General features: G+C 36.9%; 1 protein-coding gene across 1 annotated transcript in view; it reads right to left on the bottom strand.

The window, feature by feature from the left end:
• Window positions 1-3,576: 3,576 nt before the first annotated feature.
• CEP162 (centrosomal protein 162) overlaps window positions 3,577-27,704 on the bottom strand; it is a 98,560-nt gene continuing 74,432 nt past the window's right edge. Inside the window, exons 24-26 of the mRNA XM_021693361.1 lie at window positions 26,881-26,979; window positions 17,407-17,541; window positions 3,577-4,281 (exon numbers count right to left, since the gene is read on the bottom strand). Coding sequence (XP_021549036.1) covers window positions 4,072-4,281; window positions 17,407-17,541; window positions 26,881-26,979 — 444 coding nt within the window. The 3' untranslated portion in view covers window positions 3,577-4,071. The remainder of the gene's footprint in view (window positions 4,282-17,406; window positions 17,542-26,880; window positions 26,980-27,704) is intronic.

Raw genomic sequence — 27,704 nt, 5'->3', positions numbered from 1 at the left:
ACAGGTAGATATACAAATATTATTTTTGAAGAGATTGGCTACAGGATTGATGACCACATGTTGAGGAGAGTTCGTCGATATGGATTAAATGTTTGTCCCCTCAAAATGCGTATGTTGAAACCCAACCCCTCAGTGTGATGGTACTAGGAGGTGGGGCCTTTCGGAGGTAATTGGGATTAGATCAGGGGGTAAGGGCGGCGCCATCATGAATGAGATTAGAGCCCTCATAGAAGTCCCAGGAGAGCTTGCTTCTCTGTTTTCTACCGTGTGAGGATACAAGCGGACCTCTTCAGGCCAGGAAGGAAACCGTCATGCACCCACCTTGATCTTGGACTTCCCAGCCTCCAGAACTGTGAGAAATGAATGTTTGTTGTTTAAAGCACCCAATCCATGGTAATTTGTTAACGCATCCCAAATTGACGACAGTTGAGAATGCGTCAAAGTTTAGAACTTTCTGGATGAATGTGGAATCGCAGGGGAATGGGCAGCGGGTTTCAGGAAGTAAAATGAGCTGGTTTCAGACATGTTGACTTCTTTGAGAACAGTGGGTAATTCCGGCAGGAACTGGGAATAGGGGCCGGCACTCAAGAGAGAGAAAAGGTAGAGACGCAGGCTCTGCGTTATCCTGTCGGGAGTGGTAGAGTGTAGATCTAGTCTCTGCGTCTTGGAGGGAAGAGAGGGTTGTATTTGAAGGTGAAGGTCAAGGGACAAAAGAAGGCAATTAATGTATTGATACTATGTATAAGGGACTCTGCTGCTGTGAAGGCTCTGATCCCAAGCTGGGGAATGAGCACCTGCTGGCTCTTACTGGGGCTCCTTGCATGTGGCCCTGATAGTGGGCCTAACAGGTAAGACATGGACATGCAAATGTGTGATTATTTACACTTACTGCCAGGAGCTGGGGTGACTTAAACCCCCCCCCCCAAAATATGCTTCTTTCTACTCAGTCTTTTCCAATAAGCAGGCTCAGTTTAACACTTTTACAAATATTCTTTCCCTCATGACTTCACTTTTGCCTACCTCACAAAGTCTTCTCCAAAATCCTTTCCAGACCTTTCTCCAAGGACTTAAACACAGACCATGTGCAGTCTACTATCCTCTGTCCCCTGCATCAAGATTTTCTAATTGTCATATCAGTACCCTGAGGTGGGGACCACTGGCAGGCCACCATGAAGGGTTCAAGTGCAGGGAAGGTTTAATGGGAGTTGCTCCACTGGGTCAGACTCCTGCTGTGTTCTCGCCTCTTCACTTTTGTGCTCCAGGGATGTTTACCTGGTACAATTACCTTTTTTTTTTTTTTGTCTGCTTCTCCCCAAAGTCTAGTCCATTTCTCTTGTTCCTCAATTACGAATGATTCATTTTGTTCTGATGAAACTCAGTGCTACCCTTCCCCTCCTAGAGAACTGACACTGCCCTTCAAACATTCCTCATAACAATCCTACAAAGCAAGTGTGGGTTGAAAAACTGTTTCCTCCTATGTGTATTATTTATGTGGTTGTGATTGAAGCTTTCTGCAAACCTGGAGACAAATGGACCTACTATGGTTTAGACTTTAGGGGCATAAATGGACTAGTTAGGGCTGGACAGGTGCTGAGAAAGAATCCATGTGCTTTTCATTTTAGACTTTTCTACAGAAACTGGAAAGGAAGGCTCTGATAATTCATGGGTTCGAATACCAAAATAGAATTAGAGTCACTTGGGAGGTTTGGAAAATTTTCAAACTTTACTCTTATCACCATTCATTGCTAAGGAGTTACTCAAAGCAGCATAGCGTGAATAGCTATGTAACTATAAAGTATCTATCTTATTCTGAGATTAACTCTGTTACATCATGTACCTGTGGATCTGACCTAATTAGAGTCCTTAGTAGTATGGGTAGGAAAGTGTTTTCAACTTCTTGGCCTTTAGTCACAAATTTAGGATATTTGTAATATGGAATGGGACCCTAATACTTAAAGTCTGGATTTCCCAAGGTTGGTGGGTTGACCCTAGTTATAACATGCTATGGGCTCAAAGTAATAGATCGAATCAGAACTCTGCACAAAAGCAGTGGTGTCAGCAGCAAGCCCTATATCCTGATAAGGTTTCTGCCCTATGGATGCAGGTACCTTATGACATTGTGAGGGGAATGGAATTGGTAGAAAGGGACTGATAATTTTTGGAGTTTAATTCTTCAAAAAAGCCCTCCTATTCAAGGGCGCCTGGGTGGCTCAGTTGGTTAAGCATCTGCCTTCGGCTCAGGTCATGATCTCAGGGTTCTGTGCTCAGCAGGATGTCTGCTTCTCTCTCGCCCTCTGCCCCTCCCCCCAGCTCGTGCGCACGCTAATAAATAAAATCTTGAAAAAAAAAAAGTGCCTTCCTATTCAAGATAGCCTAAGTGCTGTCTATCTTCTATGTTCTCATCCTAGACCCTTTGGACAATGACTAAGGAATGGAGTATGGTTCTTGAGGTTTATAGTTGTAACTAATAATTCTGATAGTACTTAGGGATTTTTAATCTGTAAACAGAATTGAACACCTGCCATGTGCACTGCTTATTCCAAAAGAGAAACAGAATCCTCATCAAAATAGGATGTACTTTTTTCTGATAGTAATATTTGATGTTTGCACTTCTTATGTTTCAGAATCAACCATGTTTGTGCTTGGAATGAATGGCTAATGGACAGAGTCAAAAGGGAGGGAGGGGTGTAGCTATAAATTAATAGGTTTGCAGATAAAAACTACACAAAAGTACACTCAATTAATAACCAAAATAGTTTGTTATAACTTAAAATAAAATTTTCACATAAAAAATAGCTACCTTTAATTAATGCTTGCTCTACCCTCTTAAAGGACATAAAAAATGTTGAACATTAAGACATTAATTGAATTACTTAATTTCCACATTTTACATTTGCTACCCATAATTTCACCAAGATCTATTTCACCTGTCTTCTACAAAGTATTTCACTCTTTATTATTATTTCAGAATTGCACTTAGTGGCATATGGTCATTGAGCACTTGGAATGTGGCTAGTCCAAACTGAGTTGTGCTGTAAATGTAAAACACACCAGACTTTGGAGACTAAGTATGGAAAAAAATGTAAAAACTTGTTTTATACTGCTATTTTAGATATATTAGATAATATAAATTAACAAATTAATTTCATTTCCTTCTTTTTAAATGCGGCTATAATAGGAAACTGAAAATAACATGTGCCTCATATTCTACTCCTATAGGACAGCACAGGGCCGCAACACTTGAAAACAAGGTAGCTACAGCTTGAATTTACCAGTATTTTATATACGATCTGCTTTTGGAAACGGGCATTGTAAAAAAGAACAATCTGGCTACTTTTATGCATGCTTTTAATTTTTTCTAATGAACATACATTACTTTTTAAATAAAGATGTTATATTCTGTTTATAATCTAAGACTTTCAAAAAAGGACTAGTATTTAAGACCTGGAGCATAAAAGATTAAAACAATGAAGAAATCGAATTCCCCTGTTACATGTGAACTTCTGTCAGGTGTAAACATGAGGCAGCCAGAGGTAGAAGTAGAAATCTGGGAGAACGCAGAGCGTTCACTGTCTGCTGTACAAAGTTATCATTCTTGTCAATTATTGTGGAAGCTCTACTATTCTGGTGACTCGCTGCGTCTGTCCAAACCACTGTGCTCATGTTCTTCTCCATGTTTCCATGAGAAAGAGGAGCTGTTTTTCTGGCACCAAGGATTCAGAATACACACTTAGTCAAAAATGGCAGAGTATGAGCAATTTTTTTCTTTCCGCATCTAGACTAGAAGTTAAGACCTGTTCCAACTAATCTCACTCGATCTAATCACTGGACACAAAGGGACTTGTCCATAAATTACTTAACACGTGACTGCTTAATAATTTTCAGTAAAATACAGCATAATATTTTTCCTTACTGGTTTAGGGCAATTTATTTTGAAATGTTGCTTTCGTATTGTTTGCTTCCCGGCCACACACTGGAACACTTGTTTTCAAAAGCCTTCTTCTGACAGTGGCACAATCCCGTACACCCTCCATCTTCAGGGCTTTCCGTGAGGTCCTGGGAAATCCGTTTCTAGTAATACTCTGGCGCATTCATGTCATCTGCAAAAGCAACCGGCACAACCACCCCCTGCCGGTGCAGCTCTCGAAGAACATCTAATATGGAGTCTAATTCTGTGCGGAACTTGTCCAACTCACGATTCTTCAACTGAGCGAGTCTTTTCCATTTCTCAATTTCTTTGTTTTGCTCAGTTTCTACTACTTGGTGTGTTTGCTGTATTATCTGAGGAAAAAAAAATTCACATTACCATTACAATTCACAGTGGGGTGAAGACTTAACAATCTCAAAGAACTCAAGTGGAACAATGCTGACTGTAGAGGGGAGGGCGCAGGAGGGGAAGCCTTAACTAATGGGATCCACTGTGTCAATCAATAGGCTGGTGGGTGAAATGGGTAAGAAGTGGGAACTCTAAATCTGATAGGGAGTGAGGAAGCTTTAGTCTTTTTTTTTTTCTTACTCAAAACTTAAAAAAAAAAGCATTTAAAGCATCAGAAATTTCTAATACCTTAGTATGAATCCAACCCCCCACCTCCCGCAAAAATGTTGTTCCTCTTAAGAATAGCACTTGAGGTTCAATCAAAACAGTTCTAATATACAACACATGTCATTAATGCACATTTTAACAGTAGAAACGATAAAAGAACAGGCATTTTACATATGTTAACTCATTTAATCCTGCCAACATGAGGAGGTGAATTCTATATATTTATCCCCATTTACCAGGTAGTTTCTGGAAATGGGGGCACAGATAAGCAAAAAATAGTTTGCCCAAGATTCACACACAACTGGTTAGAGGCAGAGTCAGGGTTTATACCCCAGCAGTCTGGCCTCAGAGTCCCTGCTCTTAACTACCACCCTAGACCGTCTTGCTCATGTGGATGAATTTTTTCAACTCTGAAATGGGTACCCTGTCCAGTAACTTATAATACAGTTCTTAAAATTTCAAAATGTCTTACCATAAGGGAATCATTAGTCAAGTATTACAAACCACAAAAAGCTGGACATATTAAAACAACTAGCTAGGGGCGCCTGGGCGGCTCAGTTGGTTAAGCAACTGCCTTTGGCTCAGGTCATGATCCTGGAGTCCCTGGATCAAGTCCCGCATCGGGCTCCTTGCTTGGCAGGGAGTCTGCTTCTCCCTCTGACCCGCCCCCCTCTCATGTGCTCTTTCTCTCATTCTCTCTCTCTCAAATAAATAAAATCTTAAAAAAAATAAAATAAAAATAAAAACAACTAGCTAGGGCAACAAAAGCAATATGTTTCTAATTATTAAATATGTTGGACCTCTGTAATATAATTTTTATCTATAATTCTGTCTGGCTATAGAATAACTTCATAACTCTAAAAGCATTGGAAAAATACTGTGTAAATAGATACTTGAGTTAAGGGAAACACAAAATGCAGTATGAACTTTCAATTCTAAGCTTTAAAATTCTTGGAAAATTTTGGATGTCTATTGAAATTTGGCATTTAACCAATTTTTTCCAGATATATTGATATAATTGAAATATAACACTGTAAGTTTAAGGTACACAATGCATACACTGTGAAGTGATTAACACAATAAAGTTAACATCCATCATTTCACAGTTTTAAAATTTTTTCCTTATGATGAAAACTTAAGATTTACTTTCTTAGTAACTTTCAAATATACAATAGACAGACCAATGGAACAATTTAGAGCCCAGAAATAAACCCATGTCTTTATTATGTAAGGTATTCCTCCCTTCCTCCCTTCTTTCCTTCTTTCTCTCTTTCTCTCTCCCTCTCTCTCTCTCTCTTTAAGATTTTATTTATTTGACAGAGACACAGCGAGGGAGGGAACACAAGCAGGGGGAGTGGGAGAGGGAAAAGCAGGCTCCCCGCAGAGCAGGGAGCCCAATGCGGGGCTTGATCCCAGCACCCTGGGATCATGACCTGAGCCAAAGGCAGACACTTAACAACTGAACCACCCAGGTGCCCCAAGGTATTCCTTCTTTCCCTAATTTGTTGAGGTAGGTTTGTTTGTTTTTTTAAATCATGAATAGATACTGAATTCTGTCAAAGGCTCTTTCTGCATCTATTTAGATGATCAGAGGATTTGTATTTTTCATTCAATTAATGTGATGCATCACATTTATTGACTTGCATATGTTGAACCATCCTTACATCCCAGGGATGACTCCCACTAGATCATAGTGTCTGGTCCTTTTAATGTGCTGTGGAATTTGGTTTAATATTTTTTTTGAAAATTTTTGCATCTTTATCAGGGATGTTGGTCTATAGTTTTTCTTTTCTTGTAGTGTCCTTACCTGGCTTTCTTATCAGGTTAATGCTGGCTTTGTGAAAATGAGCTTGGGAGTGTTTCTTCCTTTTCTACTTTTTGGAAGAATTTTTTTTTTTCCCCAAGACTTTATTTATTTGAGAGAGAGGGAGAGAGAGAGAGAGCCTGCACAAGCAGAGGGGAGAGGGAGAAACAGGCTCCCTGCTGAGCTGGGAGCCTGACATAGGGTTCGATCTCAGGACCCTGGGACCATGACCTGAGCCGAAGGCAGGTGCTTAACCAACTGAGCCACCCAGTCGCCCCACTACTTTTTATGAGTTTGAGAAGGATTGGCATTAATTTTTTAAAAGTGTGGTAGAGGGATGCCTGGGTGGCTCAGTCGGTTGGGCGTCTGCCTTCGGCTCAGGTCGTGATCTCATGATCCTGGGATCAAGTCCTGCATAGGGCTCCTTGCTCTGCAGTGAGCCTGTTTCTCCCTCTGTCCCTCCCCCTGCTTGTGCCCTCTCTGACAAATAAATAAAACCTAAAAAAAAGTGTGGTATAATTTACCAGTAAAGTCACCTGGCCCTGGGCTTCTCTTTGTTGGGAGATTTTTGATTATGGATTCCGTCATCTTATTAGTAACTGGTCTATTCCTATTTTCTATTTCTTAATGATTCAGTCTTGGTAGGCTATATGTTTTTAGCAATTTACTGATTTCTCCTAGGTTGTCCAGTTTGCTGGCATATAGTTGTACATAGTAGTCTCCTATGATCCTTTGCATTTCTCTGGTATCAGTTGTAATGTCTCCTCTTCCATTTATAATCTTAAGTCCTTATTTCTTGGTTAGGCTAAAGGTTTGTCAATTTCTTCTTTTCAAAGAATCAACTCCTAGAGTTTTGTTAATCTTTTCTATTATCTTCCTATACTCCATTTCATTTATTTTTGTTCTAATCTTTCTTTCCTGCTAACTTTAGGCTTATTTTGTTTTTTCCAGTTCCTTATGCTGGTAAGTTAGGTTGTTTATTTGAGATCTTTCTCTTGATTTAGGTACTTATCACTATAATCTTCCTTCTTAGAACTGCTTTTGCTGCTACCCATAAGTCTTGGTATGTTGTGTTTCCAATTGGCTCAAGATACTTTTTTTTTTAAGATACTTTTTAATTTCACTTTTAATTTTTAATTTGATCCATTTGTTATTTAAGGGTATGTTGTTGAATTTCTATGTATTTGTGAATTCTCCAGTATTTTCCCTAGCGATTTTTAGTTTCCTATCATTGTGGTCAGAAAACATACTTGCTATGATTTCAATCTTAAATTTGCTAAGACTTATCTTATGTCCTACTATATTACATATCCTAGAAAATTTTCTTTGTGTGCCTGAGAAGAATGTATATTTTGCTGTTGTTGGAGGGACTGTACTGTGTATGTCTGTTCTGTTAGGTCCATTGTGTCTATAGCATTATTTAAATCCCATGGTTTCCTTATTGATTGTTTGGATGTTCTATCCATTGATAAGAGTGACATATTAAAGTCCCCTACTATCATTGTATTGCTGTTTATTTCTCCTTTTAGTTATTGTTAGTGTTTGTTTTATATATTTAGGTGCTCTGATGCTGGGTGCATAAATATTTATAACTGATATATCTTGATGGATTGACCCTTTTATCATTATATAATTACCTCTGTCTCTTTTGGAGATTTTTAGCTTATAATCTATTTTGTCTGATGTAACTATAGCTACTCCTGATTTCTATTTGTTATCATTTGATTGAAATAACCTTTTTCTGTCCCATCACTTAGTCTGTGCTGTTTTTAAGGCTAAAGTCTTCTTTTAGGTGGCGTATTATTTGGACTATATTTCATCTATTTGGCAGTTTCTGTGGTTTGAATGGAGAATTTAATCCATTTACATTTAAAGAAACTACTGATAGATAATGAATTAATATTGCCATTTTGGGGGCGCCTGGGTGGCTCAGTCGTTAAGCGTCTGCCTTCGGCTCAGGTCATGATCCCAGAGTCCTGGGATCGAGCCCTGCATCGGGCTCCCTGCTCCACGGGAAGCCTGCTTCTCCCTCTCCCACTCCCCCTGCTTGTGTTCCCTCTCTCGCTGTGTCTCTCTCTGTCAAATAAATAAATAAAATCTTTAAAAAAAAAAATATTGCCATTTTGTTCCCTTCTGTTTTGTAGATCCTATGTTCCTTGCTTCTTATATCTTGCAGTCATCTTTTGTGATGTGATGACTTTTTGTAGTGGTATGCTTTGAGTCTTTTATCATAATCTTTTCTGTAATTAGTACAGGTTTTTCCTTTGTGGTTACCATGAAGCTTACATAAAATGTGATATATTTATAACAACCTAATTTAATTTTAATAGCATACCTAAACTTCACATTTTCATTCCATGCCCCCCAAACTTTAGGTTACTGAAGTTAAAATTAATTTTTAATATTTTGTATCCAATAACAAATTAGTGTAGTTGCAGTTATTTTTAATGTTTTTTACCTAGAGTAAAAACTGTTTTAAACTAGAGTTGTAAATGAATTAGGAATCACCATTACAATATTAGTGAATCTGACTTTGACGACTTATTTACCACTGAGTTTTTACACTGAACATTTGTATGTTTTTACAACGTTAACTAGTTTCATTTTATTTCCACCTGACAAATTCCATTTAGCATTTATTTTAGTGGTAATGAACGTAATTAGCTTTTAATATTTATTGTATGTGTATTGTGTATGACAATGATTGATGTTTGCATAGTCTGCGAAAAGATCACATAATAGTAAACATCCATTGTCATACATAGTTACAAAACGTGTTTTTCTAGTAAGGAGAACTTTCGAGACCTACTCTTTAACAGCTTTCAGATATACAATTTATTTTGTTAACTATAGTCACTACACTGTACATTACATCCTTATAACTTATTTACTTTACAACTTTACAAGTTTTTTACCTTTGTCTCCCTACATGCATTTTGCCTGCCTCTCATGCCTTGCCTCTGAAAACCACCTATCCTCTATGAGTATAGCATTTAAGAATTTTTAAAGTAACTTTTAAAAAATTTCTGATAGTTTTTTATTAGTGTATAGGAATGCAACAGATTTCTGTATATTGGTTTTGTATTCTGCAACTTTACTGAATTCATTTTTTTTTTTTTATTATGTTAGTCACCATACAGTACATCATTAGTTTTTGATGTAGTGTTCCATGATTCATTGTTTGTGTATAACACCCAGTGCTCCATGCAATACGTGCCCTCCTTAATACCCATCACCGGGCTAACCCATCCCCCCACCGCCCTCCCCTCTAAAACCCTCAGTTTGTTTCCCAGAGTCCATAGTCTCTCATGTTTTTTGATACAGTCTTAGGATTTCTTATATAAATCATGTCATTTGCAAAGAGTGACAGTTTTACTTCTTTTCCAATTTGGGGACATTTCATTTCTTGAATAATTGCTCTGATTAAGATTTCCAATACTTTTTTGAGTAAAAGTGGTGAGAGTGGGCCTCCTTGTTTGTGATCTTAAAGAAAAAGCTTTCAGCTTTTCACCATTGAGTATGATGATAGCTGTGGGCTTCTAATATGTGGATTTTATTATGTCAAGGTACATTCCCTCTATACCCCATTTGTTGAGTTTCTATCAGGAAAAGATGTTGGATTTTGCCAAATGCTTTTTCTGCATCTATTGAGATCATTTTATGATTTTTACTCTTCATTTTGTTAATGAGGTGTATCACACTGATTTGTGGATGGGGAACCATCTTTGCATCTCTGGAATAAATGCAACTCGATGGTGTATGATCCTCTTATAACATATTGCTGAATCTGACTTGATAATATTTTGTTCATGATTTTTGCATCTATGTTCATGAGGGACACTGACCAGTGTTTTCACGCATAGTTTTGGTACCAGGGTAATGCCGGCCCTGCAAAGTAAGTTTGAAGAGTTCCCTCCTCTTTTATTGTTTGTAAATGTTCAAAATGGATTGGTACTGATTCTTCTTACATGTTTTTAGAATTCACCAGGAAAGCCCTCTGGTCTTGGACTTTGTTTGTCGGGATGTTTTTGATTACTAATTCAATCTCCTTACTAGTAATCAGTCTTTTTAGATTTTCTATTTCTTCATGATGCCTTTTTGGTAAATTTTAGGTTCCTAGGAATTTATCCATTTCTTTAAGTTGTCCAATTTGTTGGTGTACAATTATTCATACTAGTCTCTTATGATCCTTTATATTTCTGTGGTATCAGTTGTAATGTCTCCTCTTTCATTCTGATTTCATTTATTTTAGTTTTCTCTTTTCTTGGTTAGTCTAGCTAAAGGCTTGTTAATTTTATCTTTACAAAGAACCAACTCTTAGTCTCTTTGATCTTTTTAGTCTTTATTTCATTTATTTCTGCTCTGATCTTTTTTTTTTAAAAGATTTTATTTATTTATTTGACAGAGAGAGACATGGCAAGAGAGGGAACACAAGCGGGGATGGGGAGTGGGAGAGGGAGAAGCAGGCTTCCCACCGAGCAGGGAGCCCGATGTGGGGCTCGATCCCAGGATCCTGGGATCATGACCTAAGCCAAAGGCAGACGCCCAACAACTGAGCCACCCAGGCGCCCCTCTGCTCTGATCTTTGTTATTTCCTTCCTTTTGCCAACTTTGGGCTTCACTTACTCTCTTTCTAGTTCCTTGAGGTGTAAAGTTGTCTATTTGAAATCTTGTTTCTTGACATAGGCACTTAATGCTATGAACTTCTCTCTTGGGGGATGCAGCAAAAAATAGTTCTAAGTTTTGGTATATCATATATCCATCTTCAACTGTCTCAAAATATTTTTAAATTTCTCTGTTGATTTGTTCTTTGACCTACTGGTTGCTTAAGAGCATTTGGTTTCATTACACACACTTGTGAATTTTCCATTTTTTTTTTCTTGTAATTGATTTCTAGTTTCGTATCATTGTATTTGGGGAAATTGGCCTGTTATTTCAATCTTCAATTTCTTAAGACTTGTTTCATGGCCAATATATGATCAATCCTGGAAGATGTTCCATGTGTGCTTAAAAATGTGTATTAACTTTCAGATGGAATGTTCTGTATATGTTAATTCCATCGTACCTAATGTGTTATTTCAGCCAATGTTTCCTTAAGGTTTTGTGTCTGGATGATCTATTGATGAAAGTGGGGTATTAAAGTTCCCGACTTCTGATGAGCACTGGGTGCTGTATGTAAGTGTTGAATCCCTAAACTGCACACGTGACACTAATATTACACTGTATGTTAACTGGAATTTAAAAACTAAAAAAACAGATCCCTACTATTGTATTGCTATTTCTTCCTTTAGGTTTGTCAAAATTTGCTTTATGTATTTAAGTACTTGTATGTCACATTATATGTTCTTTTTGGATCACTCCTTTATCACTATGTAGTGACCTTTGTTTCTTATTATTGTTTTATAGTCAGTTTTGTCTGATATAGTTAGCCAAGCTTTCTAGTGGTTCCCATTTGTATGAAATACCTTTTACCATTCCTTCACTTTCAGTCTGTTTCCTTACATCTGAAGTGAGTCTTCAGTAGGCAGCCTATAGATGGGCCCCCCCTTTTTTTTTCTTTCTTAAATCCATTCAGCTACTCTGTCTTTTCATAGGAGAATTTGGTCCATTTACATTTAAAGTAATTATTGATGGGTATGTATTTCCATTCTGTTAATTATTTTCTGGGTGTTTTGTGGTTCTTCTATTCCTTTCTTCTCTTGTGCTCTTCCTTTGTGATGTGATGTTTTCTTAGTGGTAGGCTTAGGCTGATTTATTTATTTTTTATTATTTTTTTAACTTCATAGTTGACATACAATATTCAGGCATACAACTAGTGATTTAATATTTATTTACATCACAAAATGCTCACCATCTGTCACCATATAAAAATATTACAGTATTATTGACTATATTCCCCTTGCTGTACTTTAAAATCTGTGACTTAGTTATTTTATAACTGGAAGTTTGTATCTCTTAATCCCCTTCCCCTATTTCACCTGTTACTCCACCCCTCTCCCATCTGACAACCAGCAGTATGCTCTCTGAGTCTGTTTTGTTTTTGGATTCCCCATGTGAGTGAAATCATACAATATGTCTTTTGACTTACTTCACTCAGAATAATATGTTGTAGCAAATGGCAAGATTCCATTCTTCTTTATTGCTGAGTACTATTGCACTGTGTGTGTGTGTAAACACACAAATACATGTGCATATGTAGCACATCTTTACCTACTCATGTACTGATGGATCCCTAGGTTGTTTCCATATCTTGGCTATTGTAAATAATGCAAGAAACATAGGGGTGTATATATATTTTTGAATATGTTTTTGTTTTATTCAGGTAAATACCAGAAGTGACATTGTTGGACCATACCATATTTTTCTTAAAATTTTATTAATTTGAAAGAGAGAATGAAAGAGCAAGAGAGTGCACCGGGGGGAGGAGGGGCAGATAGAGAGGCAGACTCCCCACTGAGTAGGAAGCCTGACCCTGGGGTCACAACCTGAGTTGAGGCAGATGCTTAACTGACTGAGCCACCCAGATGCCCCAGTATTTCTATTTTTAAGTTTTGGAGGAACCTCCATATGGTTTTCCATAGTGGAAGGAACAACTTACATTCCCACCAACAGCACATGAGGATTGCCTTTTCTCTACATCTTCACCAACACCTGCTGTTTCTTGTATTTTTTATACTATCCATTCTAACAGGTGTGAGGTGATATCTCATTGTGGTTTTGATTTGCATTTCCCTGATGATTAGTGATGTTGAGCATCTTTTCATGTGTCTGTTGGTCATCTGTATGTCTTTGTAAAACTATTCAGGTCCACTGCCCATTTTTAAATTAGATTTTTGTTGGCATTGAGTTATGAGTTTTTTATATGTTGTAGATATTAACCCTTATTGGATATATCATTTGCAAATACCTTCTCACATTCAGAAGGTTTCCTTTTCCTTTTGTTGGTTTCCGTTGCTGTGCAAAAGCTTTTTAGTTTGATGTAGTCCACTTGTTTATTTTTGCTTTTGTTCTCCTTGTCTGAGGAGACATATGCAAAAAAAAATGCCAAGACTGATTTGAAGAGTTTACTATTTTTGTAGTTTTATGGTTTCAGGTCTTACATTTAGGTCTTTAATCCATTTTGAGTTTTTTTTGGTTTTGTTTTTTTTTTTTTTGTACTGTTGATATTTTCATAGGGATTGCACTGAATCTGCAGACTGCTTTGGGTACTATGAATATTTGAACAATATTCTTCCAATTCATGAGTATGGTATATCTTTCCATTTATTGTCATCTTCAATTTCTTTCATCTGGGTCTTAGAATTATCAGAGTACAGGTCTTTTAACTCTTACATTAAATTTATTCCTACATATTTTATTCTTTTTGATGCAGTTATAAAGTGATTGTTTTCTTAATTTCTTTTTGCTAGTTTTTAGTATATAGAAATGCAACAGATGTCTGTATCCTGCAACTTTACTGAATTCATTTATTCTGATTTTTGGTGGAGTCTTTAGGGTTTTCAATATACAGTATCATGCTATCTATAAACAGCAATGGTTGTACTTCATCCTTATCAATTTGTATGCTTTTTATTTCTTTCTGATTACTGTGGCTGTGAATTCCAGTACTATCTTGAGTAAAAGCACTGAGAGTGGACATCCTTGTGCCTGATCGTGAAAAAGCTTTCAGTTTTACATTAGCTGTGGGTTAGTCATATATAGCCTTTATTATGTTATGTTCCCTCTATAGCCAGTATGTTGAGAATTTTTATCATGAATGTATGTGGAATTTTGTCAAATGCTTTTTTGCATCTGCTGAGATCATCATATGATTTTTATCTTTTGTTAATGTGGTATATCATGTTGATTTGAAGATACTCAACCATCCTTGCATCCCTGGAATAAATCCCCCCATATTGTGGTGAATGATCCGTTTAATGTATTTTTGAATTCAGTTTGCTAATATTTTGTTAAGGATTTTTGCATCTATGTTCATTAGGGATAGAGTCTGTAATTTCTTCTTTTTTGTAGTGTCTTTGTCTGTTGTTGGTATCAGGGTAATATTGGCTTTGTAGAATGACTTTAAAAGCATTCCCTCCTCTTCAGTTTTTTTTTTGGATAGTTTGAAGAGGATGGTATTAATTCTTCTTTACGGGTATAAAGAATTCTTCCAACATTTAAAGCTATCTGGTCCTAGACTTTTCTTTGTTGGGAGTTTTTTGATTACCAATTCAATTTTGTTACTAGTAATTAGTCTGTTCAGATTTTCTAGTTCTTCCTGATTCAGTCTTGGGAGACTGTATTTATAGACATCCATTTCTTCTAAGTTCAATTTGTTGGCATATAACTTTTCATAGTAGTAGTCTTTTATAAACCTTTGTATTTCTGTGGTATTGGTTAATTCCCCCTCTTTCATTTTTGATTGTATTTACTGCAGTCCTCTCATTTTCTTGATGAGTCTGGCTAAAGGCTTATCAATTTTGTTTATCATTCAAAGAACCAGCTCTTAGTTTCATTGATCTTTTCTATTTTTTGGTCTCTATTTCATTTATTTTTGTCTTGATCTTTATTATTTCCTTCTCCTATATTTGAGCTTTGTTGTTCTTTTTAGTTCCTTTAGGTGTGATGTTAGATTGTTTGAGTTTTGTTTTTTTTTTTTAAGATTTTATTTATTTGAGAGAGAGTGAGCACAAGTGGGTAGGGAGAGGGAGAAGCAGACTCCCCACTGAGCAGGGAACCCAATTCGGGGCTTGATCCCAGGACCCGGAAATCATGACCTGAGCCAAAGGCAGACATTAACTGACTGAGCCACCCAGGTGCCCAGAGATATTTCTTGTTTCTTGAGGTAGGCCTGTATAGCTATAAAAATTTTCCCTCATAGAACTGCTTTTGTTGTGTCCAAAAGATTCTGGACTGTTGGGGTGCCTGGGTGGCTCAGTTGTTGGGTGTCTGCCTTCGGCTCAGGTCATGATCCCGGGGTCCTGGGATGGAGCCCCACATTGGGCTCCCTGCTCAGTGGGGAGGCCTGCTTCTCCCTCTCCCACTCCCCCTGCTTGTGTTCCCTCTCTTGCTGTGTCTCTGTCAAATAAATAAAAAATAAAATCTTTAAAAAAAAAAAAAATTCTGGAATGTGTTTCCATTTTTATTTGTCTCAAGGCATTTTAAAATTTCCTCTATGATTTCTTCATTGACCTATTGATTATTTAGTAGCACCTTGGTTAGCCTCCATGTATTTGTGTTGTATTTTTTTTTGTAATTGATTTGTAGTTTCATACCATTGTGGTTGGAAAAGATGCTTGTTTTGATTTTAATCTTACTAATATTCTGAAACTTATTTTGTGGCCTAATGTGATCTATCCTAAAGCTCATTCCATGTGCATTTGAAAATATATATGCTGCTGTTATATACAGCATATTACATCCAATATCCATTAAGTATATCTGGTCTAATGTGTTGTTCAAAGCCACTGGTTTTTTAATTGATTTTCTGTCCAGATGATCTATCCGTTAATGTAAGAGAGGGTGTTAAAATCCCCTACTAATATGATATTACTGTCACTTTCTCCTTTTATATATGTTAATATTTGATTTATATGTTTAGGTGCTCCTATGTTGGTTGCATAAATATTTACCATCGTTATATCCTCTTGTTAGATTGATCCCTTAATCATTTGTAATGCCCTTGTCTCATGACTGATGTGTGTTGCTACCTTTTTAAAAGATTTCCATTTGCATGGGATATCTCTTTCCATCTCTATGTTCAATCTATATGTCATTAGGTCTGAAGTGAATCTCTTGTAGGTAGCATACAGAGGTTTTTTTTTTTTCTTTCTTTTTATCCATTCAGTCACCCTATGTAAGAATGAGAAATCAATCACACTAATCTTTGTCATCCATTTTACATTTTGTAGTTCCTATAATGATAAAGAGCTAAAATTCTGATATGATTAAACAGCTAGGGTTTCTCTGTGGGACTCAGGTCAACCATAAACCTTTGCATCTCTGTGGTATTTTTTGTTTTCAAAGTATATATACATTTACACTGTTACAGACTGATTTTTTTCTGTGTCCCCACAACCCCCCTTTCATACGTAGAAGCCTTAACTCACAGTATGGCTGTATTTGGGGTAAGGAACTAATTAAGGTTAAATGAGGTCATAAGGATGGGGTCCTGATCAGACTGGATTAGTGTCCTTATAAGAAAAGACATCAGCGAGCTCTTTCTCTCTTCGCCCTCCGTCACCCTAAGGCACACGTGCTGAGGAAAGTCCTCTGCAAGCCAGAACAGCATGCTCACCAGAATGAATCAGCTGGTAAAAAAAAATTTTATTTTTTCAAGCAACTCAGTTTGGCAGCTCAAGCAGACCAATATACTGTTCAAGCAAAGCTAAATATCAGCAGAAAGGTTAATGCCTAAAAACATCATGCCCTTACTTCTGCCATTTTTAATTTCTATTAATTTATCTGTTTGTAGTTAAGAAGAGTAATTGTGATATTACTAGTGCTGGGCATATGTTTTAAATGATTACTTTTTAATATAATTCTATTTATTACAAACATTTATGAAATGAATATGGAATATGGCTTCCAAAGACTCATTCCCAGGATAAAACGCCTAACATTTTAGGCAACCATCAATAATTAAGAACATGAGGGGCACCTGGGTGGCTCAGTTGGTTAAGCATCCAACTCTTGGTTTGGACTCAGGTCGTGATCTCAGGGTCATGATCAAGCCATGCATCAGGCTCCATGCTCAGCTTGGAACCTGCTTGAGATTCTTTCCCCTCCTCCCACTCCCTCTCCCTCTGCTCCTTCCCCTGCTGTGTTCTCTCTAAAATAAAATCTTAAAAAAAAAAAAAGATACAAGTTGTTTCTCTATTATTCCAGAGATAAGACCAATCTTTAAATTTCAAATACATAAAGTCTTCTATGCTCTTAAAAGCTGTATTTTTATTCTTAATATCAATACACAATGAAATACTTTAGGAAGTGTTGGCTAGGGATGGCCAACCTACAGCAAACTGGAGGTACTTAAAAGTGAAGAGCTATACAAATATGTAAATATAATTTACTACTTTACCTGTTGAAGTTCCTGCTCTCTTTGCTGATGTCTCATTTCCATCTGTTTAATTTTCTTTTCTAAGCCCATGAAATGTTTCATCTCTGGTGTATGGTTTTCTCTGGCTTCTCTTAGTTCTTCTAGGAGTTTTGTAATCTAAAATTGAGATACGAAATAAATGAAAAACTGATAAGAAAAATAAATTTTTTACCAGGTAGTTTTAAGAATATTTACTATATTTTCTTTGTATAAAATTTCTCTACAGAAGAGGCTTCTGGTTAATAAGAAAAATATCTTGAGTTGTTAGAATTAATAGTTTGCATTCCCTATGTTCAGGAAGAAAAGGCTCATCCTAGCTCTGAAATGACCTCATAATCCAAAAGGTTCTAGATGACTGGATCACCTCCTCCCATGTACGCCAGGCTGATTACAGCATTCAAAATGAAGGTAGGCACTGTCTTTGGTATATTTAGCTTTGCTAACAAAGTATCAATGTATTTAACAAGGTTGATTACTTTTAGGGTTATAGAATACATTTAAAGCACCCTACACAGTATAGCACCCAACACACAAAAGAGTTCAACCTCTTTCTGAGAAAATATACTGAATTCTTTTTTTTTTTTAAAGATTTTATTTATTTATTTGAGAGAGACAATGGGATAGAGAGAGCATGAGAGGGGGGAGGGTCAGAGGGAGAAGCAGACTCCCTGCCGAGCAGGGAGCCCGATGCGGGACTCCAGGATCATGACCTGAGCTGAAGGCAGTCGCTTAACCAACTGAGCCACCCAGGTGCCCGAAAATATACTGAATTCTTTCTGTCCTGTCTGTTGTCCTAGGTCCTGAGGATACAGACATGAAAGACATAGTCCATACTCATGGAGGTGACAGTCTAGTGTGGTACCTTCTTTTTCATTACTATGGTCAACAGAGAAAATGGTAATATTTTCATGGCACCCGTTAGTAAAACAGAGGGGATCTGAGAGATCTTTCTATTGGGCTTGGTGAAACAAATGTATTTTCTTTATACCACATAATCATAATAATTTTCTAATTGTTAGTAGCAAAAGGCAAAATAATAAGCAAGTGAAAATGGCTAAAATGAACAAATTCAATCATGTTTCCCATGGAACACTCAGTATCTAATAAAAACACTGATAACACTAAAAGAAAACCCAAAACACAACCCCTACCCCCCACCGCCAAACCCCATACAATTCCTAATTAGTTTCTAAAATGTGAAAATACAAGCAAATTAAATCAGGAGCAAATCTAAATAAATCTAAATATTTAAATGTGGGACATCCCTGATGATATCATCAGTGACCAAAGAAATTTGCAGACTTTAATTAGGATGATTGGCACTGTCATACACATAATGGTTAAATATCACTTCAACACATAAACTTTTTAATGACTGAAAATTTTGAGTTTGTAATGAGACAACATTTCCAGTCATCACCATCTTACGATCCACAGGGAACCCATTCCTGTTCACCAGCTGGAAGTTCTGGTCTAGTGAACGAAGTAGTCAAGTGAATGAGAATTCTAATAAGTAAAAAATCTCCCAATAGGACCAGATGACTTCATAAGTGAATTTTTCCCAAACATTTGAAGAATTAATGCCAATCCTTCTCAAACTCTTCCAAAATACAGAAGAGGCGGGAACACTTCCAAATTCATTTAATAAGGCCAGCATTACCCTAATAACAAAGCCAGATAAAGGGACTATCAGGGTTGCCTGGCTGGCCCAGTCAGTAGAACATGCAATTCTTGACCTCAGGGTCGTGAGTTTGAGCCCCACATTGGGTGCAGAGATTACTTAAAAATCTTTAGAAAAATTTTTTTTTCTTTTTTTAAGACCCTATCAGACAACTATAGGCCACTATCTCTGATGAATCTGAGTGGAAATTCTCTCAATAAAATACTAACAGTTTGAATTCAGCAGTACATTAACAATATCCTTCACCATGATCTAGTGGAATTTATCTCTGGAATGCAAGATGGTTCAACATATGAAAATCAGTGTAATAGATCACAAAGAATGAAGAAAAAAATCATATTACCATCTCAATAGATGCAGAAAAAGCATTTGATAAAATTTAACATCTGTTCATGATAAAAACTCTTAAATTAGGTGTGGAAGGAATGTACTTCAAATGATGATAATATATCATAAGCCCACATTGAATTCCTGATTCAATGGTGAAAGCTTGAAAGGTTTACTAAGACCATGAACAAGACAAGGGTGCTCACCCTCACCACTCCTATTCATTATAGTACTGGAAGCCCTAGCCAGAGCAATCAGGCAAGAAAAAGAAATAAAGGGCATCAGAATAGGAAAGAATTAAAACTGTCTCTATTTGCAAGTGACATGATTTTATATAGAGAAAATTATAAAAATTCCACCAAAAAAACTGTTAGATCTAATCAATGAATTCAGTAAAGTTGCAGGATACAAAATTAAAGATCAGTAGTGTTTTTGTACACTAGTAATGAATTCTCTGAAAAAAATACCACTTAAAAAGCATCATAAATAAATTTTTTTTTTAAAGATTTTATTTATTTATTAGAGAGAGAGAATGAGAGAGAGCACATGAGAGGGGGGAGGGCCAGAGGTAGAAGCAGACTCCCTGCTGAGCAGGGAGCCTGATGCGGGACTCGATCCAGGGACTCCAGGATCATGACCCGAGCCGAAGGCAGTCGCTTAACCAACTGAGCCACCCAGGCGCCCATCATAAATAAAATTCTTAAAAATGAACATAAACAAGGCGGTGAAAGATTTCTATACCCAAATCTACAAGACACTGATAATGGAAATTGAAGTAGATACAAAATAAAGTATTAATTCTTATAATCCATATCCAGGAATATGGATTATAAGAATTAATACTGTTAATATATGTGCTGCCGAAGCGAGCACGAATTAATACTGTTAAAATGTCCATACTACCCAAGGCCATCAATAGATTTAATGCAATCGCTATCAAGATTCCCACAGCATTGGGGTGCCTGGGTGGCTCAGTCGTTAAGCGTCTGCCTTCGGCTCAGGTCATGATCCCAGGGTCCTGGGATCGAGCCCCACATAGGGCTCCTTGCTTGGCGGGAAGTCTGCTTCTCCCTCACCCACTCTCCCTGCTTGTGTTCCCTCTCTCACTGTGTCTCTCTCTGTCAAATAAATAAATAAAATCTTTAAAAAAAAAAGATTCCCACAGCATTTTTTACAGTAATAGACAAAATAATCCTAAAATTTATATGGACCACAAAAGACCCTGAATAGTCAGTGCAATACCGAGAAAGAGAGTGGGATGTATCCTACTTCTTGATTTCAAGTTGTATTATAAAGCTGTAGTAATCAAAAGAGTATGGTACTGGCACAAAAACAGACACATAGTCATATTTGACAAGAGAGCCAAAAATACTCAGTGGAAAAAAAGTCTCTTCAATTAATGGTGTTGGGAAAATTGAATATTCACATATAAAAGAATGAAACTAGATCCCTATCTTATACCACTCACAAAAATTAACCTTAAATGGATTAAAGACTTAAATGTAAGACCTGAACCCAGAAAATTTCTAGAAAAACCAGAAAAGCTCCTTGACATGGGTCTTGGCAACAATTTTTTGAATATGACACCAAAAGCACAAGCAACAAAATAAAAAACAAGCTGGGACTATATTAAATTGTAAAGCTTCTGTACAGAAAAATCAACAAAATGAAAAGAATATGGAATGGAAAAAAATATCTGCACACTATGTATTTGATACGGGGTTAATATACAAAATATATAAAGAATTTATAGGGGCACCTGGGTGACTCAGTCGGTTAAGCGTCTGCCCTCAGTCAGGTTATGATCCTGGAGTCCCGGGTTGAGCCCTGAATTGGGCTCCCTGCTCAGTGGGGAGTCTCCTTCTCAAATAAATAAAAAAGTTACATAACTCAATAGCAAAAAACCCCCAAATAATCCAATTTAAAAATGGGCAAAGGACCCAAACAGACATTTTTCCAAAGATACATAAATAACCAATAGGTACATGAAAAAATGTTCAGCATCACTAATCTTTAAGGAAATGCAAATCAAAACTGCAGTATCACCTCACACCTGTTAGAATGGTTAGCATCAAAAAGACAGCAAATGCTGGTCAGGATGTGGAGAAAAGGGAACCCATGTATGTTGTTGCTGGGGTTGTAAACTGGTACAGCCACTATGAAAATGAGTATGGGGGGCTCCTAAAAAATTAAAAACTGAATGACCATACGATCCAGCGATTCCACATCTGGGTATTTACCTGAAGACAGCTATGTTGAAAAGATATTTGCACCCCCATGCTCATAGCAGCATTGTTTATAATAGCCAAGACATGGAAGGAACTCGAGTGTCCACTGTTGGGTGAATGGATAAAGATGTGATATATATTCAGCCACAAAAAAGGAGGAAATCATGCCATTGTGATAACATGGTTGAACCCTGACAGTATTATACTAGGTGAAATAAGTCAGAGAAAGACAGATATCATATGATCTCACTTATATGTGGCATCTTAAAAAAAACAAAAAACAAAAAACACCCCAAACTCCTATAGATGAGATTTGTGGTTAGCAGGGGTGGAGAGGAAAGGGTGGGAAAAAGGGGAATTGGATGAAGTGATCAAAAAGGAACAAACTTCCAGTTATAACTCTACTAGGGATTCAATGTACAGCATGAGGACCACAGTTAACACTGCTGCATGGTATATATGAGTTGTTAAGAGTAAATCCTAAGAGTTCTCATCATAAGGTAAGAAAAATCTTTTTCTTTATGGATGATAACTAAGCTTACTGTAGTAACCATTTCATGATATATGTAAGTTAAATCTTTATGCTGTATACCTTAAACTTATATAGTAGTGTATGTCAATTATATCTCAATAAAATTGGAAAAAAATGAGAAAAAGTATATACTGACATGAGAATATATATATACTGTTAGGTAAAAAACATCCTTTAAAAATCATATATGCATACACACATACACAAACATGTATTTTATATGTGTGCATGCATGAACACACACCCTCAGTATTTGTATCTGTATATGAATAAATGAAATCTGGAAGAATATATAGCAAAATATGCTCTGGGTAATGGGATCATGGGCGTTTTTACACCTTCTAATATATATTAATCAGTATAAAAATATATTCTTAAATATATAATATTTATATTAAAATAAATGTTAAATAAATATTATTTATAAAAATCCATACTCAACCAGGATAGAAGTGAATAACATCAATAAAAAGAAAGCATATATTCCTTAATGAATAAAATTCTAATTGTCTTACTAGTTTATTGTTTTACTAAAGTGAAAGAGTGATTCTCCCAGATCATGTTACTAAAAGGTAAAGGAGACAGACATCACTGACCAGTAGCAGCAGGAGGCTCAGGTAAGGGAATTCAGATGATCCATGCATATCCCACAGACCTCTTTCCAGAGAAGACCTATATACTCTGTCCTCTTATACTCTGGTGAGTACAGAATCTTACAACTACAAATTTCAATTCAAACTGGACCATAAAATTACGCTATTTTTACTCCTTTAAATGAGCATGACCGGCTTGAGTCCGTGTGCTTTCAACCATCTCGTGTGCCTTCATACTCTGCAACTTACTGGCACGATGCATTTTCCTGGCCACACTGCTGGGATGAATGCTAGTGGTTGTGAACACTTAATCCAGGGAGTCTAGATTCTAATATGGTCTAGCACGGAAAGAGATACTGACCGATTTAAGCCCGTTACTGCTGTCCACTGTCCACTGGCAATGCCTGGTTTGGAGGTGGGCATGTGGCTCAGTTCTGATGCAAAGAAAGTTAGCTGGGGGACCTTACAGTCTATATGGATCGGTTTATTTTTCTGTCCCACTCACTAGAATGCAAGCTCTTTGAGGGTGATACCTTTAGGTGTTCTACTCATTTCTATATCCCAAAAAAGCCTATTGACAGTGCCTGACACCTAAACACTTTTTAAATGCTAGGAAGTAGATTTTATTCCATTTAATAGCTAAAAAAGGGGCGCCTGGGTGGCTCAGTCGGTTAAGCGTCTGCCTTTGGCTCAGGTCATGATCCCAGGGTCCTGGGATCGAGCCCCCATCGGGCTCCCTGTTCGGCGGGAAGCCTGCTTCTCCTCCTCCCTCTCCCACTCCCCCTGCTTGTGTTCCCCCTCTCGCTGTGTCTCTCTCTGTCAAATAAATCAATAAAATCTTAAAAAAAAAAAAATAGCTAAAAAAACCCCCCTGAGACTGAGAGAGTTAAAAACACTAGCAAATGGCTGTGGGTAAAGGGTAAATGTAATTCTTCATTCTACATGAGAAACTGGCCTTGGGTTCAATTCACATTCTAGCTTTGTTCTCTTGATAAAGGTAGATGTCAAATATGTACACTGCTTGTGGTAACGCCCCGACTGGTGGAAAATCACCTGGGCTTGAAGGACTTGGTATGAACTGAAATACCTGGTGGGACAGGTAGGGGCAAGTTTGGGCTCTCCTGAGTGCAGTGACTCTTGCACTGGGCATGTCCTTGTGGGGTCCACTGTGCATGAGTTATTATAAGAGACGCTAGTTCTTGTGGAGTGGGGGAAGTCTAAGCCTGGGTGGTTCCTCCATCTGCCAGATGTGAGTCTTATTCCCTTGCACGTGTGCTGTCCCTGGGACAGCTGTGTGGACTGCTGTGGGACCTACTCATGCCTGCTGTTGCCTTGTGTTTCCTGGTCTGCAGCCAGAGTACCAAGTGTGGCCTACGGTCACTGTATCACTCTAAATGTTTACATGACTTGCCACCATAAGGCTCACTGACATGTTTAACAACTTAAGCCCAGATCTTATCATAACATTCGTAACATAAAAGCAGCTAGCTGTAGCATATTTGACACAAATTACAAGAATTTTGATAATTTTTAGGAGTCACTGTAATAGTCCTTGGGTTTCCATGTTAGAGGTCACTCTTGAATGGTTTCTAAAATTTGTATAGACTATACAGATAAAACAAAACCTATTGATGAAAAAGAAACTATGACCAATAAAATGCATATATTACCTGCAGAACATGGAAACAATAATAGCAGCAATCCTCTCAGTTGTCTAAATTTAAGGAGTTAAGATTCAAGTCTTCAACTTCAGGGGGCAAGGAAATAAATAGATGGTTGGAGTCAACAGTGAGGGGAAAAATAAGACCAGAAATCTATGATGAATGCTAAAACATGAAAGATTACCTTTCTCATTTTAATATTCAAAAAAAAAGATTTGAGGAATACATGCCTGAGATAGTATCAACTGAATGAATATACACCAGACGCTTGGTAATGTTTTTAGCCTATTGCAGCAGATATGATTTTAAAAGAGATGTGGTTTAACAACACTTGAGGTAACACAGGCATGGAACAAAAAGCAGAAATTAGAAAAATCTTTTCAGGTTTTCACGATTAACACAGTAGTGGGAGATAGTTCACTTCTCAATGTCTTGAACTATGCTGGAAAATTTTAAATCACTTTTTCCTATAGAGCTAGAATAACAACAAACAAGCAGTCAAAAAACAAAACAATTTGCTACTGTTAAATGGATAAAGAAGATGTGGTATACATATATACAATGGAATATTATGCAGCCATCAAAAAGAATGAAATCTTGCCATTTGCAACAACGTGGATGGAACTGGAGGGTATTATGCTGAGCGAAATAAGTCAATCAGAGAAAGACGTATCATATGACCTCACTGATATGAGGAATTCTTAATCTCAGGAAACAAACGGAGGGTTGCTGGAGTGGTGGGGGGGTGGGAGAGATGGGGTGGCTGGGTGATAGACATTGGGGAGGGTGTGTGCTACGGTGAGCGCTGTGAAGTGTGCAAGACTGTTGAATCACAGATCTGTACCTCTGAAGCAAATGATACATTATATGTTAAAATAAAAAAAGATAGAAGGAGGGTAAGAATGAAGGGGGGAAAATCGGAGGGGGAGACGAACCATGAGATACTATGGACTCTGAAAAACAAACTGAGGGTTCTAGAGAGGGATGGGGGGATGGGTTAGCCTGGTAATGGGTATTAAAGAGGGCATGTATCGAATGGAGCACTGGGTGTTACACGCAAACAATGAATCATGGAACACTACATCAAAAACTAATGATGTACTGTATGGTGATTAACATAATAAAAAAAAATGTGTATTGTGCTTTTTCTTGTGGTCAGAAAGAGACTGGGATTTACCCTCCTTTCTTAACCGAAAAACCAAACGACATGTGAAACAACCGTTTTCAAACCCTAGCTAACAGCACTGTAGGACAGTGATTCATGAGGGATGGAAAACATACAAGATGAACTCTAAGACTGCCTAGCTGGCTGCCCTGAGGCAGTTCCGAAGCCAGTGGAACTGGTAGCCTGAATAATTCTGGGAACTCCTGCAGGGCTGGGAAATGAACTATTCCCACCAGCCTGAGAGAAAAATCCCTTCAAGGGCCCTCAAAAGGTTATCAGTAATGGGAATAAATAAGCCCTGTTCAAACAACTATTATAAATGTACTGCAAATTAAAAAGGCAGATTGTCGTTATTTTATTCAAGAGATGGAGTGTTTTACTTAGTTTTCCAGTAAATAGGTTTGAAAATCATGTGTTGCAGCTTTTCTGTTTTCAGAATAAATAGCTTAGCTATTCTTAAACTAAGAACACTGTAAACTTGACTAAAACTGACCTTTATCTTGCAAACACTAGAACATACTTCCTTTTATTGCTTTTCCCCACAAATTTACTTTAGGTCTGTGAAGTTCTGTTAAATTACTGCTTATACAACGTTTATGTACATCTTAAACACTGAAAAGAATGCACACGTGCTGAACTACAGCCTTTCAATTATTCAAACAAAACTTTTTGATAGTTACCTAATTGTGGAGTGTTTTCAGATTAATCTTTTTATATTGCAATTGTATGTTCTGCTTATAGGGTTTAATAAATCCTTGAATAAAAAATGGTGTATATGCTTCAAAGAACAGAATGCACAGTTTATCTGGTTTTTTTTTTTATACTTTCTAGAATCAAAAGGATCTTAGAGTGATAAAAATGAGTTTCCAGAAAGATCTATTTCCTATGATATTGTTACTGGGAATCCAGCATGATTATAATGACAGCTGTCTCTATTTCTTAACCAAATTAAATAGTATTAGTACTTAATGCAGAAGTGGCCTTAACCATCCAATTTTATGTCCTAAAAAAAAAAAAGAACTAAATACCCCTCCCCTCTATTTCCTCATTGCCCAGAAAAATCTCAAGCATCAAATACATAAGAAACTTGAGAGAGTTTCATCTGGGGAAAGCAGACTTACCATAAACAAGTTATTAATGTTTTTTGACATGTGATAAATATTTTCAGGTTGTTTCTACTTGTACATTTGTTAAAAAAATTTATACAAAAATAATATTGAAATGGTGAAGAAAAGCTTATGTTAATCCAATATTTTTCTTATTTCTTACCTCTTTCTGTAGGATTTCTTCTCGAACCTGAGAAACTACAAGAGACTCCTGTTTACCCTGCAGCTCGTTAACTTGATTTTGGAAATGTTTTAGAAGTACCTAGGAAATTATGTTAGAAGTGCTGAGTTAAAAAAGCTCTTCCTCAAACATTATTTGAAAAATATAAGAAAACCAACTAATGACTTTTGTTTGTAATAAAAAAAAATTCCCAATATTTTAAAATTACCAAATTCTAACATGGAAATAATTTGCCACAGGAATTAAGTTCATTGGATTAATTAAGCTCATTGAATACACATTTTTTTGTTTCAATATTTAATATAAAGCATCATACATATTACAAATTAATGGCTACATAACTACTTGGCTTCTTTATCTCTAGTACTTTTCTTCTGGAGGCCTGAAAAACACCTTTTAAAATAAACCTCTAGTATAAAGTCCAAGCATTTTGAAGAAAGTAGCCAATACTGTCCGTATTACTTTGTGACTAAGTAGGATAATAGTTTTTATTAAAGAGCTACTGACAAAATAAAGACAGCACAAGCCTAGTATTAGCATGAAATAAATGTCACCCATTTTTGGCCAACTGAAATACATAAATACTTTCATCAAGAAACTGAAAACTTGGGGAAAATGTGCATCTCTTACCTGCAGTGCTTTACTTTTACTATTTCTATCATCAGACTATGCTGACGTCCACTTAACTCATAATTTACAATTTAACATTGAGAACTCTGGGAAAGTAACATTAAGGACACCATGTGAGGCGCCCTGACACTACTTTATCCACCTCTCCCAACTCCATACTGACTTGCTATCCTGTT

This window comes from Neomonachus schauinslandi, chromosome 8, assembly GCF_002201575.2.
Source record: "Neomonachus schauinslandi chromosome 8, ASM220157v2, whole genome shotgun sequence".
NCBI classification, from domain to species: domain Eukaryota; kingdom Metazoa; phylum Chordata; class Mammalia; order Carnivora; family Phocidae; genus Neomonachus; species Neomonachus schauinslandi.
The sequence above is the reverse complement of the archived record's forward strand: the minus strand, read 5'-3'. Positions and strand labels throughout refer to the sequence as shown.